Raw genomic sequence first — 13524 nt, 5'->3', positions numbered from 1 at the left:
CGGAGGAAGCGGCCGGGGCTGGAGCCGAGCCCGGCGATGGCTGCAGCGGGGCCGGCGCAGGTAGGACGCGGGGCGGGGACTCCCCGGCCGGGCACTGGCTGGTCCCGGCTGGGGCCGAGGGGGGCCGGGGCCGGGTCCCTCCCGCGCTAGTGACCCCGGGGCTGGGGGCTGCCGCAGCCGGAGCGCTGGGGCCGGGGAGCGGCGCTGGGGGCCCCGGGCCGGGCGGACACGCGGAGCCGGGCCGAGGAGCCCCGAGGCGGCCGAGCCGGGGCCGGGAGCGGGGCCGAGCACAGGCCTGGGGCGGAGGCGGGGACTCCGGCCGGGGGAGGAGCCTGGTCCCTGCCCTGGGATTCGCGCCCTTCCCAGCGCCCCGCCCCAGAGCCCCGTGGGGAGCCGAGGGCGACTCCTGTCCCCGGCCAGCAGGGCCCGAGTCCCCGGGGGGCTGTGCGGGGGGGTCTCCCTGGGTCACAGCTGCTGGGCTGGGGGTTCCCCGGGGGCCGCTGCCCTAGAGCCCGCGTCCCCTGCTGAGAGCCCGGGCTGGGGCTGGAGCGGAGGGTGCTGAGTGTGTAACGCTTGTGCCAGCAGCTGCGGGTGGCGTTTGAGGACGTGGCTCTGTATTTCAGCCGGGAGGAGTGGGAGCTCTTGTCCCAGCCAGAGAAGCAGCTGTACCGGGACCAGATGCTGAGGAATTACCGAGCCCTTGTTTCCTTGGGTAAGGACCAATTTATCTTTACTCAAAGCTGTGAAATGTCTGGGCTCCCTTGTTGTCTCCCCTGCTATATGCCCAAGCAGTTGCAAATGACAGCCTCTTTCAGTTCAGCTTCCTGTTGAAGAAGAAATCAAGGCTGCAGAGCCTGGGGCTAGTCTTAGTGTATCTTGTTTACCTACCTCAGTCCTGGCACAGGGCTGGTTGCAAACAGCATATGAGCAAATAAGACTAATAAGGCAGGAAGAAAACAGCTCCCCACCTCCCCGGAAAGAATGAACATCATAATCTTAACTGTACATTTGAACAATTCTTGCACGCTAAGCAAAAAAATGGTAGGTCTGTATAACAGTGACACCTGCCATGATTCAGCCTCAAAGCAAATTGAGAAGGGTCACAGACGTTACTGCTTCAGAGTACGAACTGAACTTGCCTGGTGGGAGACAGGACAAAATCTCTTCTATGGAAGTTTTATTTCTTTATTCTCCTGCTTGGGATCTCCTGCGCTTTCCTTTCAAGCAGTGTCCGAGATTGAGACCTCGTCGCGCCCAGTGCTGTGCAGACAAACACTGACCAAGATTAGGGCCCTACTGTGCTTGGTTGCACCGACATATAAATGAGTCCCTACCCCCAAAACTTTAGTAATGAAACTGATTAATTCCCCCCAAACAGGCTATTCAGGTTCCACACCGGACTTAATCCACCGGATTGAGGTAGGGGAGGCAGAGCTCTGGATTCAGGATGTCGAGGACTCCAGGGAAAACTCTGGGCCAGAGAGCCCATTCCGAGGTGAGTCGTCATAATCCAATCCCTTCTGATTTATGCACCTGCTAGTGGATTGCTCCTTAATCTAGAAGGCAAAGGCAGAGTGAAATCCACTGCCGAAGAACTGAAGGGGACAAATGAAGGCTGGGAATTAGGGGCCAGTATTTATTTTGGAGGGGAAGGAATTACTGGGCTGGAGGCAGGAATCACTGGGGGAGTTTCCCTGGCTGGGATAGGCAGGAAGCCAGGCTGGATGGGCACAATGAGCCTGTCTGGCCTTAATATCCGTGAATCCTAGAAATCATAGAAATGTAGGACTAGAAGGGACCTCAGTAGGTCATCTAGTCCAGTCCCCTCTACTGAGACAAGGCTATGTATTATCTAGTCCATGACTGACAGGTGTTTGTCTAACCTGTTCTTAAAAGCCTCCCATGATGGAGATTCCACAATCATCATAGGTAATTTGTTCCAGTGCTTAACTACACTTAGAGTTTGGAAGTTTTTCCTAATATCTACCCTAAATCTACCTTGCTGCAATTTAAGCCCATTACTTCTTGTCCTGGCCTCAGTGGATAAGGAAAACAATTTATCACCCTCTACTTTGTAACAGCCTTTTATGTACTTGAAGACTCTTGTTAAGCCCCCCTCAGTCTTTCCTTCGTCAGACTAAACAAATCCAATATTTTCAATCTTTCCTTGTAGGTCATGTTTTCTAGATCTTTAATCATTCTCATTGCTCTCCTCTGACCCTGTCCAGTTTGTCTACATCCTTTCTGAAGTGCGGGACCCAGAACTGGACACAGTAGTCCAGTTGAGACCTTACCCGTGCTGAGAGGAGTAGAAGAATTACTTATCACATCTTGCTTGCAAAACTCCTGCTCATATATCCCAGAATATTTACTTTTTTTCTTTTCAACAGTATTACATTGACTCATATTTAATTTGTGATCCACTATAACCCCAGATGGTTTTCTGCAGTACTCCTTCCTAAGCTATCATTTCAATTCTGACCATTTCTCCAGTTTGTCAAGATCACTTTAAATTCTAATCCTGTCCTCTAACGTGCTTGCAGCCCCACCCAGCTTTGAATCGTCCATAAGAATATTAGGTTGGTTAGATATAATTTGTTCTTGACAAATCCATGCTGACTGTCAGGGGTCTCAAACTCTGCGCCCGCGAACCTCCCCAGTGTGTCCTGCGAGGCTCCAGCAGTTTTGGGGCAAGGTCTCTCCCTTGGCCCCACCTGCCACCCCCAGGTGCTTCCCCCCGCTTCCCCAGGCGACTTACAACGGCCCCTCCCAGAGCCTGCATCCCTCCCCTGACCTCTGTCCCAGAGCCTGCACCCCTCCCGCTCCTCCTGTACACTCACCCCCTGCCCCAGCCCAGAGCCTGCACCCAGCACCCAAACTCCATCCCAGAGCCTGCACCCCAATCCCCTACCCCAAACCTCCTTCCCCCACCCAAACTCTCTCCCAGAGCCTTTGTGGGACAGGTTCTGGGCGGCATGAGTGACATTATTGGCCCGCTGGGAGGATTTGAGGACTGGCACTGGCCCTAAGGTAAAGTTTGAGACTCTGTTCTAGGTGCTCACAAATACAATGTTTGGTTACTTGTTCCGTTATCTTTCTGGGTACTGAAGTTAAGCTGATTGGTCTATAATTCCCTGAGTTGTCTGTGTCCCCTTTCTATAGCTAGGTACTATATTTGCCCTTTTCCAGTCCTTGGTTCTCTCTACCATCCCCCACAAGTTCTCAGAGATCTCTTCATACAGTTCCTTAAGTAGTCTAGGATGTATTTCATCAGGCCCTATCAACTTGAAGACCTTTAACTTGTCTAAGTAATTCATAACTATTTCCTTTCCTATTTTAGGCTCAGATCCTACCCCACTGACACTGGTGTTCACTATGTTAGTTGACTGATTACTGCTAACTTTTTTAGTGAAAACTGAAACAAAAGAGGCATTTAACAGTTGGGCCATTGCTGCTTTTTCTCTTATTGTCTCTCCCTTTTCATTTAGTTATGGGCTTATCCTGTCCTTCGTCTTCCTCTTGCTTCACATGTATTTATAAAATGCTTTCTTGTTCTCCTTTATATCCCTAGCTAGTTTAGTTTTGTTTTTTGCCTTGGCCTTTCTGATTTTGTCCCTACATGCTTGTGGGTGTTTTTTAAATATTCATCCTTTGTAACTTGACTTAGTTTCCACTTGTATGACTCTTTTTTGCGTTTCAGGTCATTGAAGATCTCCTGGTTATGCCAGGGAGTCTTATTATCATACTTCCTCTCTTTCCTACTCATTGGATATCTGTGACCTAGGATGGGACTTAAAAATGATGGGGCCTCAAAGCTGTGAAAGAGAAATGGATCGGAGATGGGGAGGTGTCAGGGTTCCTTCCCCACTCTGAACTCTGGGGTACAGATGTGGGGACCTGAATAAAAGACCCCCTACGCTTATTCTTACCAGCTTAGGTTAAAACTTCCCCAAGACACAGATTCCTTTCTTGCCTTGGGATTGCTGCCACCACCAAGTGATTTAACAAATAATCAGGGGAAGGACCACTTGGAGTCCTATTCCCCCAAGCCTACACCCCCTTTCCTGGGGAAGGTTTGAGCATATATCCTCATCAATTGGTTACAAAGGGACTACAGACCCAAACCCCTGGGTCTTAGAACAATGGGAAAAAATCAGTCAGGTTCTTAAAAAAGAAGGATTTTATTTAAAGAGAAAAATGTAAAAGAATCACCTCTGTACTTAGGCTGGTAGTTAACCTTACACAGTAGCAGAAAATTCAAAGAGCACAGAGGAACCCCCTCTAGCCTTAGTTTCAAAGTTACAGCAAAACAGAGATAAACCTCCCTCTATCAAAGGGAAAATTCACAAGTTGAGAAAACAAAGATAAACTAAGATGCCTTGCCTGGCTGTTACTTACAAGTTGGAAATAAGAGAGACTTGTTCAGAAAGATTTGGAGAACATGGATTGATGTCCGGTCCCTCTTAGTCCCAAGAGTGAATGGCCACACAAACAAAGAACCCAAAACAAAACCTTCCCCTCTCCTCTCCCCCCCATTTGAAAATATCTTTTGTCCCCATTGGTTCCTTTGGCCAGGTGCTAACCAGGTTACTTGAGCTTCTTAACCCCTTACAGGTAAGGAGGAATTTAGGCTACCCCTATGGTTATGACAGGAGGTGATGAAGTTGGAAGAGGGGTGGGATAGTGATATGGGACAATGTGGGGACGGGGAAGATTTGAGGGAAAGAGAGAGGTCTCTGTGGTGGGGGAGCATATGGAGGCTGCATTTACCTAGTGGGTAGGACATTGCAGTAGGATTCAAAAGATCTTGGTTCAGTTCTAGAAGCGAGTCACTACAGCTCCACCATGCCTAAATAACCCCACCTGTGTAATGGAGAGGGCACTGGAGCTGTGAGGATAAAATCCATCTCTGTGTGTCAGTGGGTCTGGCACTGGGGGGTCAGACAAGCACCTGGCTAGAAAGACACGCCTGCCGGTCCATAGACCACAACACCACCTTCTAGGCTTCCCACATCTCAGAAAATCATACCAAGCCGGGGTGCCCTAGAGATTTTTCAAGTGTGCTTCATGCCGCTGCCCCTCCTGATTCAAGCTGTGTATGCTGGTGTCAAGGTTCCTCCCCCACTCTGAACTCTAGGGTACAGATGTGGGGACCTGCATGAAAACCTCCTAAGCTTACTTTTACCAGCTTAGGTTAAAACTTCCCCAAGGTACAAATTAATTTTACCCTTTGCCCTTGGAATTTCCACTGTCACCACCAAATTTTAACTGGGTTTACTGGGAAACGTAGTTTGGACACGTCTTTCCCCCCAAAATCCTCCCAACCCTTGCACCCCATTTCCTGGGGAAGGTTTGGTAAAAATGCTCACCAATTTGCATAGGTGACCATAGACCCAGACCCTTGAATCTTAGAACAATGAAAAAACATTCAGTTTTCTTACAAGAAGACTTTTAATAGAAGTAAAGGAATCACCTCTGTAAAATCAGGATGGTAGATACCTTACAGGGTAATTAGATTCAAAACACAGAGAATCCCTCTAGGCAAAACCTTAAGTTACAAAAAAGACACACAGACAGGGATAGTCATTCTATTCAGCACAGTTCTTTTCTCAGCCATTTAAAGAAATCATAATCTAACAATACCTAGCTAGATTACTTACTAAAAGTTCTAAGACTCCATTCCTGTTCTGTCCCTGGCAAAAGCAGCATACAGACAGACACAGACCCTTTGTTTCTCTCCCTCCTCCCAGCTTTTGAAAGTATCTTGTCTCCTCACTGGTCATTTTGGTCAGGTGCCAGCGAGGTTACCTTTAGCTTCTTAACCCTTTACAGGTGAGAGGATTTTTCCTCTGGCCAGGAGGGATTTTAAAGGGGTTTACCCTTCCCTTTATATTTATGACAGCTGGTGTCCTATGGCCCTTGGCACCTGGATCTAGAAATAGTTCACATAGGGACAAAAACCTGCTTGCAGCCTGGGAGAGCATCCCAGAGTCACTGGCCTTTGGCAGAGAAAGCGCTGTCCTCTCAAGGTTTCCACCCCACCCCCTCTCTGCCACTTCATTTCGCACATGACATCTCAGACTGGAGAAACCTGTCCCTGGCGAGCAAGGAGAAAGCTGGGAATGACGCAGGGCAGGGCAGGATCAGTCACGTATGATAAGTGATGAGTGCGAGGTTACACCACGCGGAGGATGCCATTTTGTAGAAAAGGTCTCCGGCACTTCCAGTGCTTCACTATAATGCTCAAAAACTGCCCCACGTTCCAGGCAGCTGCTGCTGGGAGAGCGGACATATTTGGGAGCCAGACGAAATCATCCTTCGGGCCACAGCTTGGAGTACCCTGGTGTATGGGCTGGGTGTGAGGGAGAGGGGGTGGAATGGCCTTTGTCACATCCCCTCTCCTCCTGCTCTCTCAGTGGCATGAAATTGTTGTCACTTATATTGCTTCAGTGTCAATGCTTAGCACAGCCCTCAGCCCGAACGCAGTCTGTGACTGTCTGTAGATCAAAGTCCTGCTGGGTAGCAGCCATTTACCCCTTCCAGCTCAGCAGTGTCACTGATTGGGTTGTAAAACAAGACATGGTTTTCAGATTACATCACACAAACCCTGAGTGACTTGTCATCCCCTCAACCCACTTCCCACCCCCCAAAAAACCCCCTACCCTCTTGAGGGTTTTAGTTTTAGTTTTGCACAAAAAGTGAAACATCAGGCCGAGGGTAAATGATTTCTTTAGAAGGAATTCTTTGAAAAGGACTCACTCCCCCGCAGGAATAAACTGCATAGGGTTATACTAATAAAAATGATACCAACAGGATCTTGTAAGAGGGACAAGGCAAATTGCCACGTTTATTGTAAATACAAGAAAATATTCCTTTATGCAATTTCTATATAGATCCATTTTCCACTGAATGCATCCGATGAAGTGAGCTGTAGCTCACGAAAGCTTATGCTCAAATAAATTTGTTAGTCTCTAAGGTGCCACAAGTCCTCCTTTTCTTCACACACACACAGACATTCACACACAGGTTCTATATAAAGGTTGTTATAGTTACCAGCCTAGATGTTGCTCATGCCAAGTCACTGGCCAGGTGGCCTGGACATGAGAGTGGAGCCGAGTCGTTGTCAGATGTGCATCCGATGCTCCTGGAGGGTGGTCGTAGAACCAGACTCAAAGAACACAGTCCCTGGACCCAATTTTTAATAGGTCTCTGGTTCAGTACAAGTCTATGGAAGTTGCTTCATCATGCTGAATTTACAATTGAGATGACCATCGATCACCTCAATCAGCAGCAGGTGGTACATCCATGACGGCTCCATGATGGCTAGGTGTTTTCTTGTTCTTCCTTGATGCGTTTTGGGTGGATTCCGGTTCGCCCTCCGGGGGTCATCCGGTTATCTCCACTTTGCATATTCTTTGGCCCATCGATATCAAGGTTGAAATTCTTAGGATTAGGCTGGCAGCATTTACTAACCAATTATTTCCCTGCTTCAGGCTCTCAATTCCATGCACTCATCATTCATTCTTTTACTTAACAACACAATCGATGACTCTTGATTCATTTAACCAGTTTTATCCCACTATCTATTTTTCCCTCTTTGGATACCAAGATTTACATAGGCCCCCCGCGGGGGAAGAGCATCATGGTGTTGTTTTAAAGAACAGCATTGTTTCCTCAAAGTTCTTATCACTTTCCAGCACAGACTCTTTGTCCTGTACCGTCCTGAAATAATTAGCACTTTGGCCTTGCATTTGTTACAGAGTGAAATTCAACAGCATGGAACTGATGTTCATACCTTTTTACAATACCTATTGTCACGGAGTCCCTGGGCGATGCTCTGGAACTGCTCCCCATGAAGCCAGTCAGGACTCTGGGGAAGTCTCCTTTCTGTGAGCAGCCTGTCTTCAGGACACAAAGCTCACACAACTTTCACCTTCCTGGGTCTGACCTCGGAGCATTCAGCATCCTCTGCCCCTCCGTGCGCTTCCCACAGCAAGTCCGCTCAGGCGGGGCTCCTGGGGAAGCCAGAGGGTCCTGCACCCCAACTTCGCAGTCAGACGTGACTCTCAGCCAGCCAGTAAAACAGAGGTTTATTGGACGACAGGAACATGGTCTAACACAGAGCTTGTAGGTGCAGAGAACTGGACCCCTCAGCTGGGTCCATTTTGGGGCCAGTGAGCCAGACAACCACGTCTGCACTTGACTCCATGTCCCAGCCAGCCCCAAACTGAAACTCTCTCCAGCCCCTCCTCCTCTGGGCTTTCCCCTTTCCTGGGCCAGGAGGTCACCTGATTCCTTTGTTCTCCAACCCTTTAGCTCTCACCTTGCAGGGGGGAAGGGCCCAGGCCACCAGGTGCCAGGAAACAGGGTGTCGGCCATTCTCTGTGTCCAGACCCCTGCACACACCTGCCCTCTAGGACTCTGGAATGATCATACACCCTTACCCCACCACCTAGATACTTAAGAACTGCATAGGGGAAACTGAGGCACCCCCACACTATCCAGAGGAAACATCAAGAACAGTCCCACTTCATCACACCTATATACTCTTTTGTCTATTGCTATTTCTACTGCTACATAATTATAATTCTATCCTACTTATATAACTTTGAGGGCGACCCAACATTATTCCTCTTTTGACACTATAATAATACAGTCAATAGTGTCATTTTCTATATAATCTTGGAGAAAGCATATATTGAGAGGCGAGCTGGGCTTCTGGTTCTAGCCTCACGTACATTCTTTTTATCCAACAACACACTCCACACATCCCAATTAATGTGGATAGTTCTATTCCCTATGGTCTCACTTGTTTGTTCTAATAGCTAATAACTATTTGTTCTAATAGTTAACTCTAGTGCTAACTCTTGCCAGTCAAGATCAAGGTGAATGGAGAACTCTGGTCGTCCTGCCTCCATTGTAAATTGAGATCTTTTTGGCTGTGGCAAATAGTAAGTATGATTTTTAGTGAAAATAGTGCTTACATTACATTTACATTCATCTACCGGTGGATTGCTGGTCCTCCCATCCTCCCACTATACAATTTCCCATGAGGTAATACAAACGCATTGCCCATTATACAGTACCCTGGTTTCATTACTTAACTCATCCCATACACAGGATCCCATGGACATATCCTTACTGCAAGGTTCTGAGGCTTCAGGCAGGGATAAGCACACCCACTTTTGAGGTGTCCATTCGGTACATCCTCTAATATCCAATAGTTTTCCGTCCTCCCCAGCCCACTGGCTTGAGGTCCGAGGTAGCCAGTATGATCCCACGTGCATTGTAGGAAGTGGGCTAACTTTCCATATCCGAGTCCCCTGTCCTTGTTGATGTGCTATTTTAATAATAATTTCTCCAAGCAGTAGTTCTAGTCTTACATTACTGGACACATACTGCACCCATTCGTACCGGTATGTGTCAGACGGTGATCTTCTTCATTGTTTTAGTAGGTGTCGCAAGACCTTAGTATTCCCCGATATAACCCAGAACGTTTCCGGTTCTAATGTGGGGAGTGCCATAATTTGCATCTCTGTACACCCCATAGCTGTGGCTGTGCGGTTCTCTAGCTGTAATTGTTGTTTATGCAACATCCAGGTAGTGGCATTAAGCCATTGCCAAAGATTCCATCTAGCTTTTAGATTGCCAGTGCCTGTTTGAACCAGGTCTACGTTTGCGTGAACTTGTTTCTGAATTAGGCTATCTTGTAGTTGGGACAGAGAGCTTAATTTATTCTTAATTACCTGAAGGTCTGCAGTGTGTGTGTGTGTGTGTATATATATATATATATATATATAAATATAAAAAATATTTTTTTTAAACACACAATAGTGCTAGCAACAAGACAAAACAGAAAACAAAACACAATTTCTATTGTGACAGTAAATTCATGGTATTGGATTGCTCTTCAGCTGGCATCAGCTTTTCCTGATTTTCTGAAAGACAAAAAGAACATGTTTCTACCCCTTTTGGGGTGGCAGATTATTGCTTAAAATATTTCTTTTACAAATACCCTTGCTGATTGCAGGCAAAACAGAGGAATTGCCCCCATATTTTCCTGTGTTCTATAGGCAGGCCAGGTTTCAATGGCTTCTATCTTTATGGGGAAATTATCCCACTGTTTAGTCATTAAATTCATGAGGTGGGGTACCTCAGTTTTCCTTTGTATACAGCAGACCAAGTTTATAACCTTTTTCCTGCTGTGTTAAGGTTTAAGCTTATTTACAGGTAATAGCTGAGAAGCATCATTACCATACGACCTTTAAAGGATTTTTCCAAAAATCATACACACTATACATTGTTACAGGGGTACTTATTATCATTAGATTTATTAAAGTTATCTTGTTATACCTTGGATTATTTATTTAGACAATTTGTTTGCTGACCAGGTGTGTCCTTTATCTGCAGCTCCTTTGTGCTGCTAGTTCTTTCCTTCCTTTATCATTTAGGTAATTTGCATTTTCACAGACGCTTCCTGCTTTTCGATTTAAAGCCATCAGCAGCTCAGAGACTCTATCTTAAAAGGGACACAATCAACTTTCACCAGAGTTTTGATTACTTTTAACTTCTACTTCCAAAACACACAGCAATCTGAAAAAGAAAACCCAACCTATGGTGGCTCCCTTTGGAGCCCTAATAGCATTTTAATTAAGTAGCATGGTATGTTTGCATTTCTTTTGCCCCTTCTACAGTATACCCTGCACATGTTCTGGGGCAAATGCACATTCCTTCCATAGTTTAACTTCTATAACATTATCCAGATCCATTTTTACATAAGGTGTAACTATTTCCTTGTTTTTTTTGCTTACAGAGTTTTCATGTACCTTTATCAAAGTGACAGTCTGATTACTCAGAGCCATTTTAAGGCTCAGTGTTTCTAACATTGCTTCTTTTTGTTTTGTGCACCTCACCCCGGCTGTTGCTTCAGAGGGGCACTGTCTTTTTAAATTTCTTATTATTTATTTATTCCCCCCCCCCAGCTCTCATCTGCTATTTTGTTACAAAAGCAAACAAACAAACAAAAATCAACCAACCAAAAATAATCCAGAATTTTTTTTTCTATTCTCCTGATTTTGACTGCCCTGCTGCAGCCACAACTTAAAAACATTTTAAATTTTGTAAAGCACTGAGTTACCTTTTAAGGGTAAAATGCCAAATCCCAAAGCTAAACAACACTAATCACCTGTGTCTAGCAAAAAGTTTTGCAACTTTGCAACTGTCAGTTTTGCAACTTTGAATTAAAGAGTCAAATGGATTTTTAGTGGCATTATTTAAAACAAAATCAAAACCAATTGGTCCTTAGAACTTTACATATTTACACACACAGAGATCGATACATACACATTTTCCTTTTCTTAACATCCTTTCCACACTGCTCTGTTTTTTTTACATCTTACATTCCCTTTATACATTTGAGGCAGTTAAGTTCCAATAGAACCCCCTTATGTTCTTTTAGCAAATTTGACTAAATTGTCCAGTCAAATGATTTTAATCGATAGTTTATTTTTGCCTGGCTAATTTACAGACATTCCTTTGGAAAAAGGCCCATTTTTCCTTCAGAATGGCTGCAAAGACACCAAGAATTATTTTTCTCTAACACTTTTTCTTTTTAACATTTTCACAAAGTTTAGCTGCTTAATTCCCTCCAGCCTCTGCAGAGTTAACTTTTCACTCTCTTTTCTCTTTGTAATTCTGCCTGGGGGTGCCGTGCATAGGACCTTCTCCCCCTTTCACCTGCTGTAAGGGCTGCTACCTGTTTAGAGGCAAAGCCCAGTTTTTGTCTCAGACTCTTAATTAGTGATTCACAACGACTATGATTTGCAGGTGCTCTGCCCTGCTTCAAGGTTAATTTCTTTACCATACCTTGGAGCACATGATTCTCTCTTTCAATTTTCTCAGAGGCTTTAGCTTGGTCTGCCAGGAATCTTTCTCTCTTTTTGCATTCCAGGAGTGCCTCTTTTACTATTTTCAGCTGACTTTGGTTATCCAATTGTCTGCTCCCTTTTCCGTTTGTGCCTTTTCCTCTTTACGAGAAGACAAGCGGAGGGAAGAATCCTTACATTCCTCCCACAACAACCAAATTGCTGCTGCATCTCTTTTGGCAGTACTAGAAGGTTTGTATATGAGGCTATACTGAGCCAATCTATCCTCTAGGTCCAAAATAGTGCAGACATCAGCTAGGGCTTGTTTAGTCCAAGGACTGTGCCCAAATTTTTGAAGGATTTGTTTAAAAGATGTAACTTCTTTTACAAAGGGGGTGGCTGGAGCTTTTGTTAATTCCATTCCTCCCTCTGTTATTGGCTTCCCCTGCCTTTCCTTAAACATTTTTACAAGCATACTTTTGTTTCCTTTTTGTTACCCCGATATCGTTCAGCGAGTTAGTGCCGGGCCTTTCGGCTCTTTATTACTCCTGATCTCGTTCAGCGAGTAATTTGGCTTGGATACTGTAATTGTAGCTTTACCAAAGTTTTCTATTTTTCTCTGTGAGCTCCTACCTCCCGGAGGTCAGGGAGCTTAGGTACCAATCTCTTATAGAGCTCCTACCTCCCGGAGGTCAGGGAGCTTAGGTACCAACCTCCTGGAGCTCTATAAGAGATTGGTACCTAAGCTCCCTGACCTCCGGGAGGTAGGAGCTCACAGAGAAAAATAGAAAACTTTGGTAAAGCTACAATTACGGTATGCAGCTTTAGACCGGTCTCACTGCATCCACATGAGCTAGTTTCGAACCAATATGGTTAAAACCGCGCAAACACTGTGGAACAGGCCTCATGGTATAAAACAGGAGAATGTGAAGAACCAGCCACATGTAAATAGAAACCTCTGATTGTTTCAAATTGACTTTGGTTATATTTCAAACCCCGGACCCTATTTGTTAGCACTTAGAGGCCCTGTTGTGCCAGGCACTGCCTGTATCCTGGGCAAGCTACAGTTTAATCATCAAAGAAAACCCAAGAGGTGCATGGCACACGTGGGAGTGGGAGCAGGTGCTAGGCTCTGCACAAACAACACAGGGTAGAACCACCCTGAGTCAGGCTGCAGATTTGTCATGGCATTTTGTATAAAAAATTACAGAAAATTTAGTAAAAGTCACAGGTCACTAAACTTCCTGTGGCTGCACCCTGATTTTTAAAAAAACCTGCCCTCCTCGCCATGGGGCACACGCCCAGCACTTCCCCCAGTGCTGAAAGCCTGATCGCAGCTTGGTGTAGAGGGGTTGCTGCGGGCTAGGGAGGATCTGGGTGGCAAGGCCATTCACTGTAGTTTAGCCTCCTTCCCCCACCATTGTCACTGGGGGCGGGGGCAAATCTGAGTGGTGCTGTAACCCCGCAGACCAGGTCTCAGTACCCAGAGAGAGGCGTTCTGTGAGACAGGAGCCACCATTGCAGGGTGAGGCACCCATCCAAAAAACAGTCACAGACAAATGCCCACCCCAGGTCTAGCCTGTTCTTAAAATCCTCCAATGACAGAGATTCGACAGCCTCCCCAGGTAATTTGTTCCGGTGCTTAACTACCCTTTCAGTT

At 46.0% G+C, this 13524-nt stretch overlaps 1 protein-coding gene across 1 annotated transcript in view; it reads left to right on the top strand.

Moving 5' to 3' along the window:
• The first annotated feature begins 36 nt into the window (after positions 1 to 36).
• The window catches only part of LOC141988541 (uncharacterized), a 39917-nt gene continuing 26429 nt past the window's right edge, over positions 37 to 13524 (top strand). Inside the window, 2 exon segments of the mRNA XM_074954342.1 lie at positions 37 to 60; positions 583 to 712. Coding sequence (XP_074810443.1) covers positions 37 to 60; positions 583 to 712 — 154 coding nt within the window.

This window comes from Natator depressus, chromosome 6, assembly GCF_965152275.1.
Source record: "Natator depressus isolate rNatDep1 chromosome 6, rNatDep2.hap1, whole genome shotgun sequence".
Lineage (NCBI taxonomy): Eukaryota > Metazoa > Chordata > Testudines > Cheloniidae > Natator > Natator depressus.
This window is presented reverse-complemented; position numbering and strand designations above follow the sequence as displayed.